At 54.9% G+C, this 24,751-nt stretch overlaps 3 protein-coding genes across 3 annotated transcripts; all 3 read right to left on the bottom strand.

The window, feature by feature from the left end:
• Nucleotides 1–2,857: 2,857 nt before the first annotated feature.
• Nucleotides 2,858–6,122, bottom strand: LOC123361847. The gene is given in 2 exon segments (XM_045002021.1): nucleotides 2,858–3,977; nucleotides 3,980–6,122. Coding segments are annotated over 2 exon segments (3,165 nt in total). The 3' UTR covers nucleotides 2,858–2,955.
• A 2,633-nt stretch (nucleotides 6,123–8,755) lies between these two features.
• Nucleotides 8,756–12,020, bottom strand: LOC123361837. Its single transcript, XM_045002010.1, is given in 2 exon segments — nucleotides 8,756–9,875; nucleotides 9,878–12,020. Coding segments are annotated over 2 exon segments (3,165 nt in total). The 3' UTR covers nucleotides 8,756–8,853.
• A 9,778-nt stretch (nucleotides 12,021–21,798) lies between these two features.
• Nucleotides 21,799–23,598, bottom strand: LOC123361831 (putative protein FAM205B). Its single transcript, XM_045002002.1, has one exon. It carries the CDS (start codon nucleotides 23,596–23,598, stop codon nucleotides 21,799–21,801), a length of 1,800 nt encoding a protein of 599 aa, XP_044857937.1.
• Nucleotides 23,599–24,751: the final 1,153 nt, after the last annotated feature.

Genomic DNA, 24,751 nt, shown 5'->3' with positions numbered 1-24,751 from the left:
TGTAAATAAAACCCCACAGACAATGTTATACAATTTTTAACATAAATTAATGGGGTGAAAATTTAAAATTAGAAAGGGAGTAAACATTTCTTTCCATTTGAGAGCACAAATGTAGTTCATTCTGGGTACACGTACACCAACCCTCATTCTTACAGGTCAGTGTATATGAAGCTACAGTTCTCCTCGTTATCCCCCAGGATGGAGTGATAGAGGTTAAGATGCAGTCTGAGACACCATGTGGTATGTTGAAGGTGCAGGGAACAGCGACCATCGAGTTCTACAAGGATAGAAAATCATAGAGAATCTGGAATTTTTGGACCAACCAAATCTGGTAGCTCAACCAGAGTCCGCAGCAATTGTGTTTGCTGCCTGAGAAGATCCATTATATCCTAGTGCATTTCTCTCTCCTTGTTCTGCTGAGATTCCTGGGCCTTCTTCTGTCCTCTGTCTTTTTCCATACTGTTGGTCATATTAGCCTTCTCCCTTTATTCAAGGTCCAATGCAACACTGTTTGAAGAATCTTGCAGAACATGGCCTCCCTAGTCCTATTCCTTTTCCACCTCATCAGGGCCAGGCATTCTGTGGGCATGGATGGGAGCAGTCCTCCAGGCTGCCACATGAGAAGCTACTTATAAAAATGGACAGATATACCATTGATTTACAGTGACAATGGAAAGGGAAAGATAAGTTTCAAAACTCCCTTCCCATATTATTTTAGTAAGAAATGTTTATTGACGCTTCACCTTTGTACAGCTCAGCATAACAGTGCTCTCAAGCCCTAGCCATGGTGAATATGTGCTTGGGGGGGGGAGGACTTTCTGTTGTAGGAAGCTATAAGTTTTCAGTCCTTTTTCTATGAGTACAAGTACAGGGCAGTGGCACTGAATATTGGTACTATTTTGCATAGGTGGTGGTGATTTTAGCTGATATCTCACTCCTGAGAGTCACAAAGACATGTAGAACACAGCTGCTACTTGTGTCACAAAGTCACCTGGGACTTTATGCCACCACTCTGTTTACTGCAACAGAGCCAGCCAAACTCATCCTGAAGTAGCATGAGAAAGTATCCTACTTGGGAGGAAGAAATAAGGCTGCCATCCCTAGAAACCTTTGGGAGAAGATTGCAGAGTATCTCCTTGAAAATTTCATCAAGATCTCTCAGGAGGATAAAAGGGGCATCCTTATGTACATACACAAAATGGTCCGCATGGCCCCCTCCCCCACCTAATCCCATGGGGGATGAAAAGCACATAACTCCTCTACTTTTGTTTGTTGTTCCATGGCAGAGGGGCATTGCTGGCATATATTACATTGGTGGACATGCAGGTGAGTGAACCGGTGATGGTGTGTCTGATCTGGTTAGGTCTTGTGATGGTGTCGGTGGTGTAGATATGTGGACAGAGTTGGCATCGAGGTTTGTTGCATGGATTGGTTCCTGAGTTAGAGTTACTATGGTGCGGTGTGCAGTTACTGGTGAGAATATGCTTCAGGTTGGCAGGTTGTCTGTGGGCGAGGACTGGCCTGCCACCCAAAGCCTGTGAAAGTGTGGGGTCAAGGTCCAGGATGGGTTGTAGATCCCTGATGAGGTGTTTTCACACCTCAGCTGCTAGAAGAGGGCCTTATCCTCCCTGATTGAACTAACCTCATTATCTGTAGCCTGCTTCTTGCCTGCATATATATACCTGCCCCTGGAGATTTCCACTACCTGCATCCGATGCAGTGGGTATTCACCCACGAAAGCTCATGCTCCAAAACGTGTTAGTCTATAAGGTGCCACAGAACTCTTTGCTGCTTTTACAGATCCAGACTACCACGGTGTGACGGTGCGATTCTGGCGGGACCCAACTGAAAGTGCCAAATCAGGACCAATTGCTTAAACAGGGCAGTCACAGCCCTAGGCTGGGGTTTTTCCACCTCTAAGGCAAACCAAACCAGCCAGACAAAAAGGACTTTGGTCTCACCCCACTGGCTAACCACAAGTCACACAAGCAATTTCCTTAGACACTCCAGTCTCCCAGCATCACCACCAGTGCACTCGTCCTGGGGATGAATGGTTATGAAAACCAACACCCCAATAAAAGAAAAAGGTTCCCTCGATCCCAAAGGACCAAGCCTTAGACCCAGGCCAATATACACATCAGATCTTACCCACAAATCACGCTGTTGCCAATCCTTTAGAATCTAAAATCTAAAGGTTTATTCATAAAGGGAAAAAAGTAGAGATGAGAGGTAGAATTGGTTAAATGGAATCAATTACATACAGTAATGGTAAAGTTCTTAGTTCAGGCTTGCAGCAGAGATGGAGTAAACTGCAGGTTCAAATTGAGTCTCTGGAATACACCCCCGCTGGGATGGGTCAGTCAGTCCTTTGTGCCGAGCTTCAGCTTGTAGCAAAATCCCTCCAGAGGTCAGAAGCAGGATTGAAGACAAGATGGAGATGATGCCTCAGCCTTATATAGACTTTTCCAGGTGTAAGAATCCCTTTGTCCTCACGGTGGAAACTTACAGCAAAAATAAAATGGAGTTTGCAGTCACATGGACAAGTTTCTGCATACTTTGCTGAGTCACAAGGCGTGTCTGCCTTCTCTCCATGGGTCAATTGTGTAGCTGATGGCCCTTTAATGGGCCATCAAGCCAGCTATGCAGGGCTAACATCAGCTTGTCTGGGATCTTTCCCAGAAGCAGAGCATAATACAAACTACAGACAGTACAGAGCCAATACTTATAACTTCAACTACAAAATGATACACAGACATACAGACAGCATAATCATAACCAGCAACCCAGAACCTGGTCTTAGACACCTTATATGACCCCCTTTACTTAGGATTTGGTGCCACCACAGGACCTTGGTTGCAACCCATGTTCTATATGGTTCCCATTTATATCAATAACGTCACACCCCCAACGCAAAAGTGATGCAGGAAGGGATGACAAAACATCACTGACTGCATCCTAAGAGCTCCCCACTCTGGACAATGCATCAGCTACGATATTTTCCTTCCCCCTTATGTGGACTATATCCATTTCATACTCTTGAAGGGCCAAACTCCAGCGCAGCAATCTGGAGTTGGTACCTTTGGCCTTGTGCAGCCAGACCAGAGGGGCATGATCACTCAACACAGTGAAACTTTTGTTGTACAAATAGGGCCTAAGCTGCTTGACAGCCCAGACAATGGCATAACATTCCTTCTCAATGGTAGCATAATTTTGCTCAGTGGGGGACAATTTCTTGCTTAGATACGCCACGGGATGTCTTTTATCACCTTCCCCTTCTTGCATCAGTACTGCCCCAAGCCCGATATTGGAAGCATCTGTACACAGCAGAAAAGGTTTGCTAAAATCTGGGCTGGCCAAAACCGGCTCTTTAGCCAAAGCATTCTTGATGCTTTGAAATCCCTGCTCACAGGCCTCGGTCCATCGCACCTGGTCCGGTTTTTCCTTTTTCGTCAGGTCTGTGATGGGAGCAACAATGTCACTGAATCCCTGAACAAACCTCCTGTAGTAGTTGGCCAGACCAATGAACGATTGGACCTGTTTCTTAGTTCTAGGGACAGGCCAGCTCTTAATGGCCTCCACCTTCAAAGGCTCAGGGCGCAGTTGCCCATTGCCCACCCTGTGCCCCAGGTAGGTCACCTCAGCAGCTCCCATTCTGCATTTAGACACCTTAACAGTTAGATTGGCCTCTCTGAGCCGGTGCAGCACAACCCCTACGTGGTTAAGGTGATCTTGCCACGAACTGCTGAATATGGCCAGGTCGTCTATATAGGCCCTGGCAAAAGACTCTAATCCCCGTAGGACCTCGTTTATAAGTCTCATGAAAGTAGCCCCTGAATTACGCATCCCAAAGGGCAACACTTTGAACTCATACAGGCCAGATTCCACTATGAAAGCGGATTTTTCTTGTGCATCAGCATCTAGGGGAATTTGCCAATATCCCCTAGTCAAATCCAGGGTGCTTATAAATTTTGCCCCCCCAGTGTATCCAATAGATCCTCTATTCTGGGTGTGGGGTAAGGGTCAGGCTGAGTGATCGCATTTAGCTTCCTGTAATCCACACAAAACCTCATGGTTTTATCCTTCTTTGGCACCATCACAATGGGCGAGGCCCAGGGGCTCATGGATTGGGTAATTACCCCCATTGTCAGCATGCTTTTTACTTCCTCCTGGATCTGCCTTTGCATGTCTCCCTTGGCCCTATAAGCTCTGCTAGGAGCTGGGCGGGGACCCACCGTCTGAATGGAGTGTGTCATCCTATCAGTGAGCCCTGGCCTGTTGGAGAAGGTTCGCTTGTGGTGTTTTAACAACATTAGCAGCTCCTTTCTTTGAGGGGGGGATAAACCCTCCCCCATCTCAATGCTCTCAAGAGGCGTCTCTTCCTGGGTTTCAGCAACCATGTCAATCAAAGGGACAGACACTGCCTCTTCCTCAGCACAACAGATCATGTTCACATTTACCTCCCTTGCATGATAAGCCTTCATTCTGTTCACATGCACTGTCTGCACACTTCCCTGGAGCTCTGGCTTTCCCACGTCATAGGTCACCTCATTAATTTTCTCCACTACCTCCATGGGCCCAATCCAAACATCTTTCATTTTGTTCCTCCGGACAGGATCTAACACCAATACCATGTCCCCTATTTCAAACGCTCTCTCCTTAGCATCTTTATCATACCAGGCTTTCTGAGAATCCTGGCTCTCCTTCAGATTCTGCTCAACCAACTTCATCATCTCCTGCAAACTCTCCTTGAACTGAGCCACATACTCAGCCACTGGCTGCTCTGTCTCCTTCACATTACCTTCCCACGAGTCACGGACCAAATCTAGGGGCCCCCGGACCTGCCTCCCATAGAGCAGCTCAAAGGGAGCAAACCCTGTAGACTCTTGGGGCACACTCCTGTACGCATACAATAGATACGGCAGCAGAACATCCCAGTCATTCTGGCGTCTATCAACATACATTTTCAGCATAGACTTTAGGGTTCCATTGAACCTTTCCACTAGGCCATTAGTCTGGGGGTGGTAGGGAGCAGCCTTCAGGTGCTTTACCCCACATAACTCCCACAACTGCTTGAAAACCACGGACATGAAGTTAGACCCACGGTCAGACAATATTTCTTTAGGAAAACCCACCCTGCTGAAAATAGAGAACAAGGCCACTGCCACCGTCTCTGCCTCAATATTAGCCAAGGCTACAGCCTCAGGATATCTGGTAGCAAAATCTACCAACACCAGAATGTATTTCTTCCCATTTCTGGAGGGTCTTGGGAATGGCCCCACAATATCCACAGCCACTCTGGCAAAAGCCTCCCCAATAACAGGCAGAGGCTGGAGGGGCACCTTGCTAGGCCCTCTTAACCCCTTACGCTTCTGGCACAGTTCACAGCTCCTGCAGTAATCTCTCACCGACCCAAAGAGGTGAGGCCAGTAGAAATTTTGCTCTAGCCTGTCACATGTTTTGCCTACACCCAGATGTCCTGCAAATGGACCATCATGAGCCAACTTCAACAAATCACTGCGGTAACTCTCCGGTACCACCAGCTGTTTGTGAGCTGCTGCTTGGGAATTCTTCCTTCCCCTGGGCGGCTCCCTATACAACAGCCCATCCTGCATGAAAAACCTGCCTCTCTCTTCACTGGCTGGGACCTGACTTTGGGCATCATTCCTGGCTCTCTCCAGAGATACATCACTTTGCTGAGCCGCAATGAATTCATTTTGGGTTTTGTTTGAATTCAGAGCCATCTCCGAAACTTCAGACAAACCCTCGCCTGCTTCATCATGAGAGACACTCTCTGTCTGTTCGCCGTCCCCCTCACTGGCCTCAGTCAAGGTATCTGCCCCAGGCACCAACTCTTTCTGCGACCTGGTCACCACATTCACGTGGCCATTCACCCTCAGTATGTTATTTCCTACCAAAACATCCGCCGGGATTAAATCCCGGACAGCAGCCTTCACCTCCCCTTGAAAGCCATCCCACTCAAGGTGGATCCTAGCCATTGGCAGGTCCACAGAGTACTCAGATAGTGCCACTATTGTCACATATTCCCCTGGCAACATGTCCTCTGGCTTCACCAGATGTCCCTTGACTATAGTTACATCAGAGCCCGTGTCTCGCCATCCCATGCATTCAACACCATTGACCTTTGCTTCCTTAATAAACCTCTCACTCCCTTGCCAAGCCTCAGTCCTGACATAACTGGTGAGCTCATCCCCTCCCCCAGGCCACTGGAGACAATGGGGTTGGCATTAGCCATCGCTGTGCTTGCACCTGGACTCAAGGTGGCGCTGTTGAGGCTTGGTTCAGCCTGAGTGCTCAGGGTAATGGAGTTGGCCTGCACTGCTGGCTTTGGGCTGCCCTTCAGGGTCGGGCAATCGGGTCTGATGTGGCCCAGCATACCACAGTGATAGCAGGTCACCTGTTCCATCCTGGGATGCGAGTTCCTACCCTCCATCCCCCCTTTAGAGGAGTCAGGGCCAGGTTTACCTTTAAATCCCTCCCTCCTCTTGAGCTGGGGAGAATGGTGACTAGTTTTCCCCAGGGGTCTACATCCTTCCCGAGCCCTGTTTTGGGTATGGGCATCCGCAATCTCTGCCGCCCGTAGGACTGACTCAGGGTCCCTATCACACACAGCTGCTCTCACATGGTCAGGCACAATGTCTAGGAACTGTTCTAAAGTTATCAAATCCAGCAGTTTGTCAAAACTCCCATGTGCCTTTGCTCCCATAACCCATTTTTTAACAAAACCCATCAGTTTATGAGCACATTCTACAAAAGTACAATCCTTAGACATTTTAAACTCTCTAAATTTAACTCTGTAGGATTCAGGAGTGACTTTGAACCGCCTTAACACAGAATCTTTAAACCGCTCATAATCCAAGGCTTCCCGTTCCCCCAATTCATTAAATACCTCCCTGGCTTTTCCAGTCAGTCTGGTCAGCAGGACAGGCATCCGCTGACCGTCTGGGATTTGGTACAGATTGCAGAGTCATTCAAAGGTAGACAGAAACGCCTCTATATCCTCAGTATCACTGTAAATGGGACACATCCTTTCCCAGTTTTTCTCATGGCGGTGGGGAAGTGGAGTATCAGGGGGTGATGACTTTCTCCGCTCTTCCACTTGGAGCTGAAGTTTGGCCGTCTCCTGTTGCATCTTGTGAGTCTCCTGTTGCATCCTGTGAGTCTCCCGTTCAGCAGCCAGCAGCTCCAGACGCCCCTTACGAGCTCTCTCTTCTCTCTCATCAGCCTCCTTCTTTCTCTCATCAGCCTCCTTCTTTCTCTCATCAGCCTCCTTCTTTCTTTTATCAGCTTCTTTCTCTCTCTCATCGGCCTCCTTCTCCAATTCAGCTATTTTTTGCCTTTCCAGCAACCGAAGATCTGTTAGATTCTGTTCATGCTCAAGTTGCAGTTTATCTGTCGCTTCTTGCCCTCCAACTGTTTCTGCAGCGTCAGGCAAGGGCCAAGCTCCCTGATCATTGGCCATTAACAGATTTCTGAGTTCCTCCTTTGTAGCTTTCTTTCTAAAGCTTATCCCCTTTTCTGAGCACAAATTTTCCAGGGCTCTTTTGCCCAGTCCCGCATAATCTCTCTGCTCAGCCATTGCAGCAGCTCTCTAACCAATCAAACTCTCAAACCCCAAAATTCGAATTTGGATAGCGTGGGGTTCTGACCCAAAGCTTAATTGACCTGGTTCTGTGGATCCTGCCGACTACGCCACTGTGACGGTGCGATTCTGGCGGGACCCAACTGAAAGTGCCAAATCAGGACCAATTGCTTAAACAGGGCAGTCACAGCCCTAGGCTGGGGTTTTTCCACCTCTAAGGCAAACCAAACCAGCCAGACAAAAAGGACTTTGGTCTCACCCCACTGGCTAACCACAAGTCACACAAGCAATTTCCTTAGACACTCCAGTCTCCCAGCATCACCACCAGTGCACTCGTCCTGGGGATGAATGGTTATGAAAACCAACACCCCAATAAAAGAAAAAGGTTCCCTCGATCCCAAAGGACCAAGCCTTAGACCCAGGCCAATATACACATCAGATCTTACCCACAAATCACGCTGTTGCCAATCCTTTAGAATCTAAAATCTAAAGGTTTATTCATAAAGGGAAAAAAGTAGAGATGAGAGGTAGAATTGGTTAAATGGAATCAATTACATACAGTAATGGTAAAGTTCTTAGTTCAGGCTTGCAGCAGAGATGGAGTAAACTGCAGGTTCAAATTGAGTCTCTGGAATACACCCCCGCTGGGATGGGTCAGTCAGTCCTTTGTGCCGAGCTTCAGCTTGTAGCAAAATCCCTCCAGAGGTCAGAAGCAGGATTGAAGACAAGATGGAGATGATGCCTCAGCCTTATATAGACTTTTCCAGGTGTAAGAATCCCTTTGTCCTCACGGTGGAAACTTACAGCAAAAATAAAATGGAGTTTGCAGTCACATGGACAAGTTTCTGCATACTTTGCTGAGTCACAAGGCGTGTCTGCCTTCTCTCCATGGGTCAATTGTGTAGCTGATGGCCCTTTAATGGGCCATCAAGCCAGCTATGCAGGGCTAACATCAGCTTGTCTGGGATCTTTCCCAGAAGCAGAGCATAATACAAACTACAGACAGTACAGAGCCAATACTTATAACTTCAACTACAAAATGATACACAGACATACAGACAGCATAATCATAACCAGCAACCCAGAACCTGGTCTTAGACACCTTATATGACCCCCTTTACTTAGGATTTGGTGCCACCACAGGACCTTGGTTGCAACCCATGTTCTATATGGTTCCCATTTATATCAATAACGTCACACCCCCAACGCAAAAGTGATGCAGGAAGGGATGACAAAACATCACTGACTGCATCCTAAGAGCTCCCCACTCTGGACAATGCATCAGCTACGATATTTTCCTTCCCCCTTATGTGGACTATATCCATTTCATACTCTTGAAGGGCCAAACTCCAGCGCAGCAATCTGGAGTTGGTACCTTTGGCCTTGTGCAGCCAGACCAGAGGGGCATGATCACTCAACACAGTGAAACTTTTGTTGTACAAATAGGGCCTAAGCTGCTTGACAGCCCAGACAATGGCATAACATTCCTTCTCAATGGTAGCATAATTTTGCTCAGTGGGGGACAATTTCTTGCTTAGATACGCCACGGGATGTCTTTTATCACCTTCCCCTTCTTGCATCAGTACTGCCCCAAGCCCGATATTGGAAGCATCTGTACACAGCAGAAAAGGTTTGCTAAAATCTGGGCTGGCCAAAACCGGCTCTTTAGCCAAAGCATTCTTGATGCTTTGAAATCCCTGCTCACAGGCCTCGGTCCATCGCACCTGGTCCGGTTTTTCCTTTTTCGTCAGGTCTGTGATGGGAGCAACAATGTCACTGAATCCCTGAACAAACCTCCTGTAGTAGTTGGCCAGACCAATGAACGATTGGACCTGTTTCTTAGTTCTAGGGACAGGCCAGCTCTTAATGGCCTCCACCTTCAAAGGCTCAGGGCGCAGTTGCCCATTGCCCACCCTGTGCCCCAGGTAGGTCACCTCAGCAGCTCCCATTCTGCATTTAGACACCTTAACAGTTAGATTGGCCTCTCTGAGCCGGTGCAGCACAACCCCTACGTGGTTAAGGTGATCTTGCCACGAACTGCTGAATATGGCCAGGTCGTCTATATAGGCCCTGGCAAAAGACTCTAATCCCCGTAGGACCTCGTTTATAAGTCTCATGAAAGTAGCCCCTGAATTACGCATCCCAAAGGGCAACACTTTGAACTCATACAGGCCAGATTCCACTATGAAAGCGGATTTTTCTTGTGCATCAGCATCTAGGGGAATTTGCCAATATCCCCTAGTCAAATCCAGGGTGCTTATAAACTTTGCCCCCCCAGTGTATCCAATAGATCCTCTATTCTGGGTGTGGGGTAAGGGTCAGGCTGAGTGATCGCATTTAGCTTCCTGTAATCCACACAAAACCTCATGGTTTTATCCTTCTTTGGCACCATCACAATGGGCGAGGCCCAGGGGCTCATGGATTGGGTAATTACCCCCATTGTCAGCATGCTTTTTACTTCCTCCTGGATCTGCCTTTGCATGTCTCCCTTGGCCCTATAAGCTCTGCTAGGAGCTGGGCGGGGACCCACCGTCTGAATGGAGTGTGTCATCCTATCAGTGAGCCCTGGCCTGTTGGAGAAGGTTCGCTTGTGGTGTTTTAACAACATTAGCAGCTCCTTTCTTTGAGGGGGGGATAAACCCTCCCCCATCTCAATGCTCTCAAGAGGCGTCTCTTCCTGGGTTTCAGCAACCATGTCAATCAAAGGGACAGACACTGCCTCTTCCTCAGCACAACAGATCATGTTCACATTTACCTCCCTTGCATGATAAGCCTTCATTCTGTTCACATGCACTGTCTGCACACTTCCCTGGAGCTCTGGCTTTCCCACGTCATAGGTCACCTCATTAATTTTCTCCACTACCTCCATGGGCCCAATCCAAACATCTTTCATTTTGTTCCTCCGGACAGGATCTAACACCAATACCATGTCCCCTATTTCAAACGCTCTCTCCTTAGCATCTTTATCATACCAGGCTTTCTGAGAATCCTGGCTCTCCTTCAGATTCTGCTCAACCAACTTCATCATCTCCTGCAAACTCTCCTTGAACTGAGCCACATACTCAGCCACTGGCTGCTCTGTCTCCTTCACATTACCTTCCCACGAGTCACGGACCAAATCTAGGGGCCCCCGGACCTGCCTCCCATAGAGCAGCTCAAAGGGAGCAAACCCTGTAGACTCTTGGGGCACACTCCTGTACGCATACAATAGATACGGCAGCAGAACATCCCAGTCATTCTGGCGTCTATCAACATACATTTTCAGCATAGACTTTAGGGTTCCATTGAACCTTTCCACTAGGCCATTAGTCTGGGGGTGGTAGGGAGCAGCCTTCAGGTGCTTTACCCCACATAACTCCCACAACTGCTTGAAAACCACGGACATGAAGTTAGACCCACGGTCAGACAATATTTCTTTAGGAAAACCCACCCTGCTGAAAATAGAGAACAAGGCCACTGCCACCGTCTCTGCCTCAATATTAGCCAAGGCTACAGCCTCAGGATATCTGGTAGCAAAATCTACCAACACCAGAATGTATTTCTTCCCATTTCTGGAGGGTCTTGGGAATGGCCCCACAATATCCACAGCCACTCTGGCAAAAGCCTCCCCAATAACAGGCAGAGGCTGGAGGGGCACCTTGCTAGGCCCTCTTAACCCCTTACACTTCTGGCACAGTTCACAGCTCCTGCAGTAATCTCTCACCGACCCAAAGAGGTGAGGCCAGTAGAAATTTTGCTCTAGCCTGTCACATGTTTTGCCTACACCCAGATGTCCTGCAAATGGACCATCATGAGCCAACTTCAACAAATCACTGCGGTAACTCTCCGGTACCACCAGCTGTTTGTGAGCTGCTGCTTGGGAATTCTTCCTTCCCCTGGGCGGCTCCCTATACAACAGCCCATCCTGCATGAAAAACCTGCCTCTCTCTTCACTGGCTGGGACCTGACTTTGGGCATCATTCCTGGCTCTCTCCAGAGATACATCACTTTGCTGAGCCGCAATGAATTCATTTTGGGTTTTGTTTGAATTCAGAGCCATCTCCGAAACTTCAGACAAACCCTCGCCTGCTTCATCATGAGAGACACTCTCTGTCTGTTCGCCGTCCCCCTCACTGGCCTCAGTCAAGGTATCTGCCCCAGGCACCAACTCTTTCTGCGACCTGGTCACCACATTCACGTGGCCATTCACCCTCAGTATGTTATTTCCTACCAAAACATCCGCCGGGATTAAATCCCGGACAGCAGCCTTCACCTCCCCTTGAAAGCCATCCCACTCAAGGTGGATCCTAGCCATTGGCAGGTCCACAGAGTACTCAGATAGTGCCACTATTGTCACATATTCCCCTGGCAACATGTCCTCTGGCTTCACCAGATGTCCCTTGACTATAGTTACATCAGAGCCCGTGTCTCGCCATCCCATGCATTCAACACCATTGACCTTTGCTTCCTTAATAAACCTCTCACTCCCTTGCCAAGCCTCAGTCCTGACATAACTGGTGAGCTCATCCCTCCCCCCAGGCCACTGGAGACAATGGGGTTGGCATTAGCCATCGCTGTGCTTGCACCTGGACTCAAGGTGGCGCTGTTGAGGCTTGGTTCAGCCTGAGTGCTCAGGGTAATGGAGTTGGCCTGCACTGCTGGCTTTGGGCTGCCCTTCAGGGTCGGGCAATCGGGTCTGATGTGGCCCAGCATACCACAGTGATAGCAGGTCACCTGTTCCATCCTGGGATGCGAGTTCCTACCCTCCATCCCCCCTTTAGAGGAGTCAGGGCCAGGTTTACCTTTAAATCCCTCCCTCCTCTTGAGCTGGGGAGAATGGTGACTAGTTTTCCCCAGGGGTCTACATCCTTCCCGAGCCCTGTTTTGGGTATGGGCATCCGCAATCTCTGCCGCCCGTAGGACTGACTCAGGGTCCCTATCACACACAGCTGCTCTCACATGGTCAGGCACAATGTCTAGGAACTGTTCTAAAGTTATCAAATCCAGCAGTTTGTCAAAACTCCCATGTGCCTTTGCTCCCATAACCCATTTTTTAACAAAACCCATCAGTTTATGAGCACATTCTACAAAAGTACAATCCTTAGACATTTTAAACTCTCTAAATTTAACTCTGTAGGATTCAGGAGTGACTTTGAACCGCCTTAACACAGAATCTTTAAACCGCTCATAATCCAAGGCTTCCCGTTCCCCCAATTCATTAAATACCTCCCTGGCTTTTCCAGTCAGTCTGGTCAGCAGGACAGGCATCCGCTGACCGTCTGGGATTTGGTACAGATTGCAGAGTCATTCAAAGGTAGACAGAAACGCCTCTATATCCTCAGTATCACTGTAAATGGGACACATCCTTTCCCAGTTTTTCTCATGGCGGTGGGGAAGTGGAGTATCAGGGGGTGATGACTTTCTCCGCTCTTCCACTTGGAGCTGAAGTTTGGCCGTCTCCTGTTGCATCTTGTGAGTCTCCTGTTGCATCCTGTGAGTCTCCCGTTCAGCAGCCAGCAGCTCCAGACGCCCCTTACGAGCTCTCTCTTCTCTCTCATCAGCCTCCTTCTTTCTCTCATCAGCCTCCTTCTTTCTCTCATCAGCCTCCTTCTTTCTTTTATCAGCTTCTTTCTCTCTCTCATCGGCCTCCTTCTCCAATTCAGCTATTTTTTGCCTTTCCAGCAACCGAAGATCTGTTAGATTCTGTTCATGCTCAAGTTGCAGTTTATCTGTCGCTTCTTGCCCTCCAACTGTTTCTGCAGCGTCAGGCAAGGGCCAAGCTCCCTGATCATTGGCCATTAACAGATTTCTGAGTTCCTCCTTTGTAGCTTTCTTTCTAAAGCTTATCCCCTTTTCTGAGCACAAATTTTCCAGGGCTCTTTTGCCCAGTCCCGCATAATCTCTCTGCTCAGCCATTGCAGCAGCTCTCTAACCAATCAAACTCTCAAACCCCAAAATTCGAATTTGGATAGCGTGGGGTTCTGACCCAAAGCTTAATTGACCTGGTTCTGTGGATCCTGCCGACTACGCCACTGTGACGGTGCGATTCTGGCGGGACCCAACTGAAAGTGCCAAATCAGGACCAATTGCTTAAACAGGGCAGTCACAGCCCTAGGCTGGGGTTTTTCCACCTCTAAGGCAAACCAAACCAGCCAGACAAAAAGGACTTTGGTCTCACCCCACTGGCTAACCACAAGTCACACAAGCAATTTCCTTAGACACTCCAGTCTCCCAGCATCACCACCAGTGCACTCGTCCTGGGGATGAATGGTTATGAAAACCAACACCCCAATAAAAGAAAAAGGTTCCCTCGATCCCAAAGGACCAAGCCTTAGACCCAGGCCAATATACACATCAGATCTTACCCACAAATCACGCTGTTGCCAATCCTTTAGAATCTAAAATCTAAAGGTTTATTCATAAAGGGAAAAAAGTAGAGATGAGAGGTAGAATTGGTTAAATGGAATCAATTACATACAGTAATGGTAAAGTTCTTAGTTCAGGCTTGCAGCAGAGATGGAGTAAACTGCAGGTTCAAATTGAGTCTCTGGAATACACCCCCGCTGGGATGGGTCAGTCAGTCCTTTGTGCCGAGCTTCAGCTTGTAGCAAAATCCCTCCAGAGGTCAGAAGCAGGATTGAAGACAAGATGGAGATGATGCCTCAGCCTTATATAGACTTTTCCAGGTGTAAGAATCCCTTTGTCCTCACGGTGGAAACTTACAGCAAAAATAAAATGGAGTTTGCAGTCACATGGACAAGTTTCTGCATACTTTGCTGAGTCACAAGGCGTGTCTGCCTTCTCTCCATGGGTCAATTGTGTAGCTGATGGCCCTTTAATGGGCCATCAAGCCAGCTATGCAGGGCTAACATCAGCTTGTCTGGGATCTTTCCCAGAAGCAGAGCATAATACAAACTACAGACAGTACAGAGCCAATACTTATAACTTCAACTACAAAATGATACACAGACATACAGACAGCATAATCATAACCAGCAACCCAGAACCTGGTCTTAGACACCTTATATGACCCCCTTTACTTAGGATTTGGTGCCACCACAGGACCTTGGTTGCAACCCATGTTCTATATGGTTCCCATTTATATCAATAACGTCACACACGGCTACCCCTCTGATACTTTCCTAGAGACTGGCTCCAGTGTTGGGAGGGTTAGCACCTGGCTGGCGTATGTGGCTCCCCACCTGGTGTGCTGGCTTTGTGGGTCCCCTTCCCAGGCACCCACCTCTCCTAGTCACTGTGCAGGGAGCCCAGGCGCCGAGCTCCGCTTCGTGGAGCCCAGGGATCGATGTGACTGACAGCGCCATGCTGCATCGCTCTACCCCAGAGACTTTGTGGGTCCAGCCGCAGGGACTTGCTCAGGATCACCCAGGATGGACCTGTCTGAAGCAGGAATTGAACCCAGGCCTCTTGAGTGTCAGGCCAGTGCCCCGCCACTGGGTCCCCCACGCTTGATTCCTTCCTAAGGGGGCTCCTACCCTATGAGCCTTGTTCCCCTCTGTTAACAATACAGCTGAGGCCATCTCCCAATCACACCCAGCTCCTCTGCACACCCACGGCCGGCCGGGCAGCTGCCCCTCACCCACCTGTCCCGTCTTGTCCCAGGTTAGCCCCACTCCTGCGAGGTGCAGCATGTAGGGACACAGCTGTGCCCATAGGGAGCTCACCACAGGATCGGGGCCTAAGCCTGAGAGCCCTGTGGGGCAGGAGATGGCTTGTATGACATGTCTGCCCAGCACAGGGCACCCTGCTCCGGGATGGGGCTGACGGGCCTGAATGCAGTTCCAAGGATGCTAATTATAGCTCAGCTTCTGCTCGTTATCATTAGTTATCTCACAGCTGCAGCTGAGAACAGAGCTCCCTTGTGCCAGGCGCTGCCCAGACACAGTGTGAGATACAGGCCCTGCCCCAGCTGGGATCAGAGCTCCCTTGTGCCGGGTGCTGCCCAGACACAGCGTGAGAGACAGGCCCTGCCCCAGCTGGGATCAGGGCCCTGTTGTGCCGGGCGCTGCCCAGACACAGTGTGAGAGACAGGCGCTGCCTCAGCTGGGATCAGGGCCCTGTTGTGCCAGGCGCTGCACAGGTGGGGTTGCCAACGTTCTACTTTCACAAATCTGAACACCCTTGCCCTGATCCTGCCCTTCTCCGAGGCCCCGTCCCCTCTCACTCCATCCCCCCTCCCTCTGTCGCTCACTCTCCCCACCCTCGCTCACTCGCTCATTTCACTAGGCTGGCTCTGGAGGTTGGGGTGCGGGAGGGGGTGAGGGCTCTGGCTGGGAGTGCCGGCTCTGGGGTGGGGCCAGAAATGAGGAATTCAGGGTGAGGCAGTGGGTTGCGGTGCGGGGGGGTGAGGACTTCAGCTGGGAGTGCAGGTTTTGGGGTGAGGATGGGGATGAGGGGTTTGGGGAGTGGGAGGGGGTCAGAGCTGGGACAGGGGTTGGGGCGCAGGAGGGGGTCAGGGTGAAGGATCTAGGCAGGACTTACTTCAGATAGCTCCCGAAAGCAGTGGCATGTTCCCCCTCTGACTCCCACCCAGAGGCACAGCCAGGGGGCTCTGCACGCTGCCCTGTCTGCAGACGCTGCCCCCGCAGCTCTCATTGGCTGGGAACCACGGCCAATGGGAGCTGTGAAGCTGGCGCTTGGGGTGGAGGCAGCGTGCGGAGCCTCCTGGCTGCCCCTATGTGTAGGAACTGGAAGAGGGACATACCGTTACTTCTGGGTGCCAGGTGAAGCCACGGCAGGCAGGAAACCTGCCTTAGCCCCATTGTGCTGCCAAGTGGACTTTTAATGGCCTGGTCAGCGGTGCTGACTGGAGCCACCATGGTCCCTTTTCGACCAGGCCTTCCTGTCAAAAACTGGACACCTGGCAACAATAGTGCCAGCCACTAGACCCTGCCCTCCCCTCTGCTGCTGTGTTGGGCCTCAGATCACTCCTGTGGATTGCACACAAAATTGAGCTTTATTAGCCACCTGCAAGCCCCAACCCTAACTTTCGTCCAAGGCCCGGAGGTGGCTCTCCTCTTCGGAGGTGGCGCTGTTGAGTGACGGGGACAGCTTCCTCCGCTGGGCCTGCATCCTCTCCCGCAGGGCACACAGGTTCTCTCCGCGCAGCGGTGGCGTTCTGTCGTGTACGTGGCGAAGGTGGGCGTGAGCACGATGCTGGTGGAACCAGCACACCTGGCCTGCGCTCTTGCCAGGACGTGACCCTGGCTGCGGAAGCTCAGTTTCCAGCCTGGCTCAGTGCCCACGGAGCTCCAGATTAGACACTCCGACTGTCCCAGATGTGTCCTCGGTGGCATTTCCTCCCACGCCATTGGCTGGTGTGGCCACCGTGTGTGACCTGGCCTTGCCTGGCCTCCTGCGTGTGCCCTGCCAATCCTGGACTTCCTCTCCCACCAGGGATTCCCTTTCTCTGCTTCTGGACCTTGTTCTTCTGCCGGTGGGCCTCCCTCTGCTGCCAGATCTCCACTCTCTGCTGCGGGCCAGGATCCCCTCGCTGTCCGGTCCTCTGGCCCTGCCACTGCACCGCGGGCCTTCCACCCGGCTCTTGGAGAGACCCCGTGGGCGAGAAGGGCTGAGTCCCCGACCCCTCTGCTCTCTGAGCTTTGTTTTGGAGGACTCCCTGGGAGACGGCTGGTTGGAGCCCCGGGCTGCTGAGCCAGACTGTGAGACTCCTTTTCTTCCTTCTCCGTTGTGACTGCCGGTTGTTCTGGCATCCCTGGCAGCGGGGCAGGTTGGGGGTGGTGGCCACTGGGCGGAAGGTCCTGCTGGCACAGCTGGCGTCCCACTGGGGTCATGCACCTTCCCCTCCCTGCATTCGCTCACTCTCAGGGTCACCCGCTCTTGGTATCCACCATACTCTGCTGAGGGCCCTGTTTCCTCTGGAGAAGGTTCTTCTCCCCTGGTCACACTGTCTCCTCGCCTGGCATCGGGGGATGCTGCCCCAGATTCCTGGGGAGCCCCATTCCCTGGCAGCCCCCTGGTCCGAGCGGCTGCGCCTTGCTCCTTTCTCCCAGCACCGTCCATCTCCTCCGCGCTGGATCACAGCTGGCATCTCCTGACCTCTGCCCGCATGTGGACGTTGGCGTTGAAAGTCATGCTCTTGGGGGATGGGGCGAGTTTCTGAGGGGGCGGCGGGGCTCCGTGTGGTGCAGCCATTGACCTGTCGACCTGCCCTCTCTTCTCCACCGATGCCCTGGAGGTGACGCGTTTGATGAAGCCCAGCATGATTCCCCTGAAGGTGGAGCCCTTCCCCTTGCAGGGGACGGACGGTGACTCGGCCCCTCTCCCTGGAGGTGCACGGGGCGGCTGTTCAGCCCCGGGCGGTGCCTCAGTCAGCACCAGGGCCTCTGTCTGCCTCATGTTGGTTCCAGCCCGGGGGCCTGTCCCCTCCGCTGGCATCTCTCTCATGCCGCGTTGCCCCTTGGTGTCCCTCCTCTTCTTCCACCCCAGGCTGCCTTCTTCTTCCGCATCCCAGGCTGCCACGGCTCCGCATACCATCTCCCACTCGCCCTCAGTGCTGAACTGGGACAGCCCCTCTGCAGACTGCGGGCGCTGCTTCGAGAGGCTGGCTGGCCCCCGGCTGCTGGACAGGGGGCCCACAAGCTCATTGGAGGCTGCAGATGAAACTTTGTCTCCCGCATTGTCTCTGGTTACAGGCTGGGAGTGATGTACTAGTGGGGCCCACGTCTAGCCCCCCGCTTCCTCTCCGTCCTCAGCGCCAGCGGTACCTTCGTACAGGGGGGTGCCAGCTGCACGGCCCAGATCCCGAGACCGCTGGTAGGATGCACCTTGCTCCCCTCTGCAGGCATCACCTGACGTCTTCCTGCCCCTCGGGCGCATGTGAGTCTCTAGCTGAGCCCTCGCCACGTCTGACTTCCCAGCCCCCTTGGCAGGACAGGGCTGGGGGCTGAGTCCCTCCTCACCGGCGGTGAAGAGGCCATGGCACATCTCACACAGGTACTGGTTTGCCTGGCTCTGGGACTCTCTGATCAGTCTCTGGCCCAAGGAGCCAGCTGTCGGGAATCCCGGCTCTCCTGTGCCCGTGGGGCGGGCTCTTTCTCCCAGGGCTTCCTGACGGGGCCCTCCCAGCTGGCTTTTCCGGCCCCTCCTGCGCTGCAGCCGGATGTTCATTTCCCGCCTGTGTTCCTGGGCAGCGGCTCTCAGCCGCTCAGCTGCTATGTTGGCATAGATGACCTGGGAGCGTATGACGCAGGGCGGCAGGATGAAGGAGCCCAGGGCCTTCTGCACCAAGTGGATGTCCAGCCGGTGTGCCGCAGCACACGGAGAAGCAAGATGCACCCGTGCCAGCATGGGCCCCTTGGGCGCTGGGCGAGAGGCTGCGCGAGAGCTTTCTCCCTCAGACCAGTCAGAGGTCCTGGACTCGCTGCCCTCCGGAGACGACGGAGAGGAGGCAGGCGGTTCATCTTTTGCCACACTGGGAGTGCCCTGCCCCTGCCATCCGGGCTCAGCATGCAGAGGGCTTGGAGCTGCTGCGTCTCCTAGGACTGTTGCTGACCCCCTTGAATGTATACGCTGTGTCTGCCACCCAGTAGAGCTGGTCCCCGGAGAGCGGGCACCGTCCCACCCCTCTAGCTTGCAGCAAGGGCAGTCCAAGCATGTGCAATGGCCCATTTCCAGGTGGCCCACGATTTCCAGAGACAGAGGCTGCTTCCCCCCTGGGCCATGGCGGCTGCGGCTCCGGGCTGTTCTCCTGAAGCTGGATTCAAGCTCCTGCAAGATCCTCTTCTCATTCCAAATGGCTGTCTCCACAGACGAGCTCCGGGAGCGCCTGCCGGTCCCTGCCATCCGTGGAGCTCCTTCATCATTGTGAGTCCTCCACTGCCCAGGACTTTCCTCAGAGCTCTGCTCTCTCTGCTGTGGGTAAGACTCATGGGCCGCCTGGCGCAAGGCCCGTCCCTGGGACTCCTGGGCCCTGTGGGAAATTCCCAGCACCTTCTTCCTGGGAAAGTCCAGGGTGGATGTCAGCTCTTCCTTGTCCTCCAGGAAGTGGCGTGGGGAGCTGGGGGGCCCTTCCCCATTGCTAGTCTGGGAGGTCTCCTGGCTTCTCCTGCTGCTGCTCCCCAGGGTGTGTTGGGACACTGCCTCAGAGCAGCTGGCTTTGCCCTCCTTTACCCCCATTTCAAGCCAGTGCTGGGACCGGTGGGTGAGGGGCTCCCCGGGGCCTGGCTGGAGCTCTTCCAATTGACCCGTGCAGAGGGCTGTAGGACCTTGGGGGGGTGTAGGGGAGACATGGAGCAGGGGCTGGGTTTGGCCTCTGGGCTCTGCTCCTGGTTGGGCAGGTGGCAGGAACATCTGTAGGGACTCCAGGATCCTCTTGGGCAGGCCCCATCTCCGCTCCAGGGCCAGTTTCCTGATGTGTGACTCCAGGTGCTCCCTGGTTTCTGTGTGCAGGAAGAGCAGGCTGCCCGTGGCGAAGCTCTCGCCGGCTGGGGCCTGGGCCCGCCTCCGGGGGCCCCTCCCAGGTGGTGGGGGTGTGAATACGCCCAGGGATCTCAGCACCACCCGAGGTAAGCCCCACTCGTGCTGGAGCTTCTTTCTCAGGATGTGGCTCTCCAGATGGTCCCTGGCCTCGGCTGTGACCAGAGGCGGCCCCGTGACCAGAGGCGGCTCCTTGTAGCCATTCCTCTCCGGCTCCTCAGCCCCCATGCGTCCAGCCAGGCCCATCTGCGTCCAGACCCTCCCCGCTGCACTCCCCAGCGGCACAGCCGGAGCCTTCGGCATCATCCTCCGCAGAGACGCCGCCTGCAGCATGGGCAGCCCCCAGAAATGCACCAGCTGCTTGTGTCTCACGTTCATGTCTAGTGTATTCACAGCCGTGGGTGGCAGGCAGAGCAGGGAGCCGGTCCTGGGCTTGGGGGGCTTCTGGCCTGCGCAGATCAGCCTGGGGAGGCGGATCCTCTCCCCGTCCCTGGCCACTCTCTGGGATCTCTTCACCAGGGCCGGCCTCACCCCCAGCCTGATCTCTAGGCACTTCCTCGCGAGGTGCCGCTGGAGCTTGTCCCTCCACTCGGCAGCAAGGCCATGGGTTCTGCTGTCTCCTGCCAAGCGGCTCCCTGCGGGGACGTCTGGCTGGCTGGGCCCCAGCCGGCTTTGCCCGACGCCCCTTTCTCCACCGGCCCCAGGAAGCTGCGGGCCAGCCGGCATGGCAATAGCAGCAAACAGCCGCAAGAACTCCTGGATCCTCCGGGTAAGGCCCCACCTCCGCTGCAGCGTCATCTTCCGGAGGTGACGCTCCAGGTGGCCTCTCGTGTCCCTGTCCATGAGCGAAGTCTCCTGCCCCATGAGGATGAGGACGTGCAGCTCGGCGCGTTGGCGGGCTGCGGTCGGCCCCGGCAGCGGGGGCTCCGGCACAAAGGCTCTGAGCGACCGTTCGATGAGTGCGGGGAAGCCCCATTCGTGCTGCAGCCTCTTCTTCCTGACATTCAGGTCGAGGGCCTCTCTGGCCTCCGGGCCCAGGAACAGAGTCTCCCGTGCCCAGAACTCGACTTCAGCCTCACGGGGTGGAACCGGCCCAGGGGGCGCCCTGGGGACCATCCTGCTGAGGGACTGGGTGTAGAGAGTGCCCAGGCCCCACAGGGCCATGAGATGTTTGTGCTGCACATTCAGCTCTAGGTGGCAGACGTCCTCTGAGTGCACGAAGGGCAGCAGGGGGCTCCTGGCTTTCGGGGCCCTGTCCCCAGCAGGGATCAGCTTGGGGAGGGGCAGCCGGGACACGAGATGCAGCCTTTGCCAAGAGCGTCTCACTGCAGCGGGGACGGCCCCCAGCCGGATCTCCACACATTTCTTTGCCACGTGGATCTGCAGCCGCTCCTGAGCGTCACGTCCCAGGCTGAGCCGTGGGTGGGGAGCAGCAACCACTCTCCTGGCTTTCCCCACGCCCCGCTCCAGGTGCACGGTGCTCTTGTGCCAGGGCAGCAGGAAAGGCCCTTCTGTATCCTTTTCTGTACGGCTGCGAGGCCTGAACTCCGCAGGGGCTGAGGCAGGCTGGAGCAGCCGCACCGACTCCTGGATCCTCCTGGGAAGCCCCCAGCGCCGGTGCATGAGTCTCTTGCGGAGGCTGAGCTCCAGCTCTCGTCTGTTGCCCTCTCTGAGGAAGGACAGCTCGGGCTGGAGAATGGCCACGTCTTCGTCAGCTGGCGGAGGGGTCTTGGGCTGGCCAGGGTGGGGGGCAGCCGCCATCAGGCTCCGCATGGATTTGTGGATATGAGAGGCAGCCCCCACTCGTGCTGCAGCCTCTTCTTCCTCACGTGCAGCTCGAGGGCCTCTCTGGCCTCCGGGCCCAGGAACAGAGCCTCCCGTGCCCAGAACTCGACTTCAGCCTCACGGGGTGGAACCAGCCCAGGGGGCGCCCTGGGGACCATCCTGCTGAGGGACTGGGTGTAGAGAGTGCCCAGGCCCCACAGGGCCGTGAGATGTTTGTGCTGCACATTCAGCTCTAGGTGGCAGACGTCCTCTGAGTGCACGAAGGGCAGCAGGGGGTTCCTGGCTTTCGGGGCCCTGTCCCCAGCAGGGATCAGCTTGGGGAGGGGCAGCCGGGATACGAGATGCAGCCTTTGCCAAGAGCGTCTCACTGCAGCGGGGACGGCCCCCAGCCGGATCTCCACACATTTCTTTGCCACATGGATCTGCAGCCGCTCCTGAGCGTCACGTCCCAGGCTGAGCCGCTGGTGGGGAGCAGCGACCACTCTCCTGGCTTTCCCCACGCCCCGCTCCAGGTGCACGGTGCTCTTGTGCCAGGGCAGCAGGAAAGTCCCTTCTGTATCCTTTTCTGTACGGCTGCGAGGCCTGAACTCCGCAGGGGCTGAGGCAGGCTGGAGCAGCCGCACCGACTCCTGGATCCTCCTGGGAAGCCCCCAGCGCCGGTGCATGAGTCTCTTGCGGAGGCTGAGCTCCAGCTCTCGTCTGCTGCCCTCTCTGAGGAAGGACAGCTCGGGCTGGAGAATGGCCACGTCCCCGTCGGCTGGCGGAGGGGCCTTGGGCTGGTCAGGGCCGGGGGGAGCCGCGATCAGGCCCCGCATGGATTTGTGGATGATCAGAGGCAGCCCCCACTCGTGCTGCAGCCTCTTCTTCCTCACGTGCAGCTCCAGCTCCTCCCGGGCTCCCGGTGGGAGGAAGGGCAGCTCCTGCTCCGTGAACTCGGTCCCAGCTGCGCGGGAGCTGGAGGGCGGCGGGGCGGGCGAGGGGCCTGCGTGGAACAGCTTGGCCAGGGACTGTCGGTAGAGCGTGGGCAGCCCCCACCTGAAGCTCAGGTGCTTGTGGAGAAGGTTGAGCTCCAGGTGATCCGAGGCCGCCTGCTCCAGGAAGAACAGCTCCCGGGGCCGCAGCTCCAGGGATCTCTGGCCCGGCCGAATCAGCCGGGGCAAGGGGAGCTTTCCCACCCGGCGGGCGGCTTCCTGTGACTGTTGGGCCCTGCGGGGGATCAGGCCCAGACGGATCTCTATGTTTTTCCTGGTCACATGTCTCTCCAGCAGCTGGTGGCACGTGTCCCGTCTGAGCTGCTGGCGCCATGCAGTTCCCAGGGGCCTGGCTAAGGAGACAGCCACCGCTGTGGGGCCCACAGGTGCTGCCCTGGAGGGTGATTCTTTTGGAGCCCTTCTCGCTGACAGCCCCCTGAGCGGCTGGCTGGCCCTTCTGCCTTGCGTGTTTGGATGTGTCCCCGGAGCTGCGGTCGTGGGGGGCATGAAGCCCTGCAGGGACTCCTGCACCCTCCTGGGGAGCCCCCACCTCCTCTCGGCCACCCTCCGCCGGATGTGGGCTTCCAGCTCCCTCTTGGTGGCCAGAGGGATGGGAGGGGCCCCGCTGCTGACACGGAGCTCCATGGCTGCCGGCCGGTCGCTCCCCTTGGGCCTGGGGCGCGTAGGCAGGGGTGGCATGAAACACCTCAGCGATCGCCGCACCAGGCCCCGCAGGCCCCATTCGTGCTGCAGCCGCTTCTTCAGGACATGCCTCTCCAGCAGCTCCCGGCCCTCGGGGGCCATGAAGGGAGTCTCCAGGGGGCAGAACTCGATGGCCACACCCAGGCGCAGCGGGGGGGGGGGTGGCACGGGCGGGCAGGGCACCATCTTGGCCAGGGACTCTGCGTATAGGGTGGGGAGAGCCCAGAGGTACTGGATGTGCTTGTGTCTCACATTGAGCTCCACGCTGCCTTTGGAGCGGGAGGCGGGAGCAGGAGGTGACCCTGGCCCGGCAGGGACCCACGCGCTGGCCCTGTCGGCATATACCAGCCGCTCGGCTTGCCAGGCCGCCTCGTTGCACAGGGCACAGTCTGAGTTGTCACACAGCAACTGGCGGATGGAGCTGCGCCTGGCGGCTTGGCGAGCGCGGCGTGGGGGGTCCCGGCACAGCCGGTCACGCGGCTGTTTCACCCGCTGCTTCTTTGCACCTAAAACAGAACAGCAGAGAGGGCTTCTGAGGAGAGATGGGGCCTGAAAGTAGCGGGGGCCACGGGCACCCGAACCATGACCCCACCCACCCGTACCACCCCAACCCCGAATCCCCACTCCCACACTGCTCCTAACCCTGAGGCCCTGCCCCGTGCCACTCCTTCTCCCAGCGCCCCGCCCGCCTGTGACCCATTCCTCCCGAGTCCTCGCCCCCTCAGCAAGCCCCGCTCCTCCGCCACTGCTTCCCTCCAAGAGCCTGCCCGCCGCTTGCTCTTTCTTCTCTGCACGCCCTGCCTCTTGCTCACCCTTACAGCCAGTCCAAAGTCAGAGGGCATGGCCCCCTGACCCCCTCATTCCAGTGCCCTGGCCCCAGGCCACTCTGCGCTGCTGCTCCAGAACCAGGCACGCTGAGCTTGTGAGAGCCCGGAGCCCGATGAAACACTCCGCCAGCACCACGCCGGGCCCCCTCTCAAACACTGCCAGTGCTGTGAACCTGGCCACGGTGAAGTCCCAGCGCCGGGAACCCGGCCCAGGCAACGTGCCAGGGCCATGAATCTGGCCGGTGTGCTATCCCAGTACCAGAAACCCAGATGGCACATGATCCTGGTGCAAATAACCCAGCCAGTGTCCCATCCTGCAGAAATGGGTCTCGCCAGTGTGCGGGATCCCAGGAAATCTCTCTGGCAAATGTCAGGGGCTGGCGGCACCTAGCAGCCTTGCCCTTGCAAGCCCTGGTATGATGCACAGC

The sequence above is a fragment of the Mauremys mutica genome, chromosome 1, assembly GCF_020497125.1.
Source record: "Mauremys mutica isolate MM-2020 ecotype Southern chromosome 1, ASM2049712v1, whole genome shotgun sequence".
Classification (NCBI taxonomy): domain Eukaryota; kingdom Metazoa; phylum Chordata; order Testudines; family Geoemydidae; genus Mauremys; species Mauremys mutica.
Note: the sequence above shows the minus strand (reverse complement) of the source record. Positions and strands in the feature narration are given on the sequence as shown.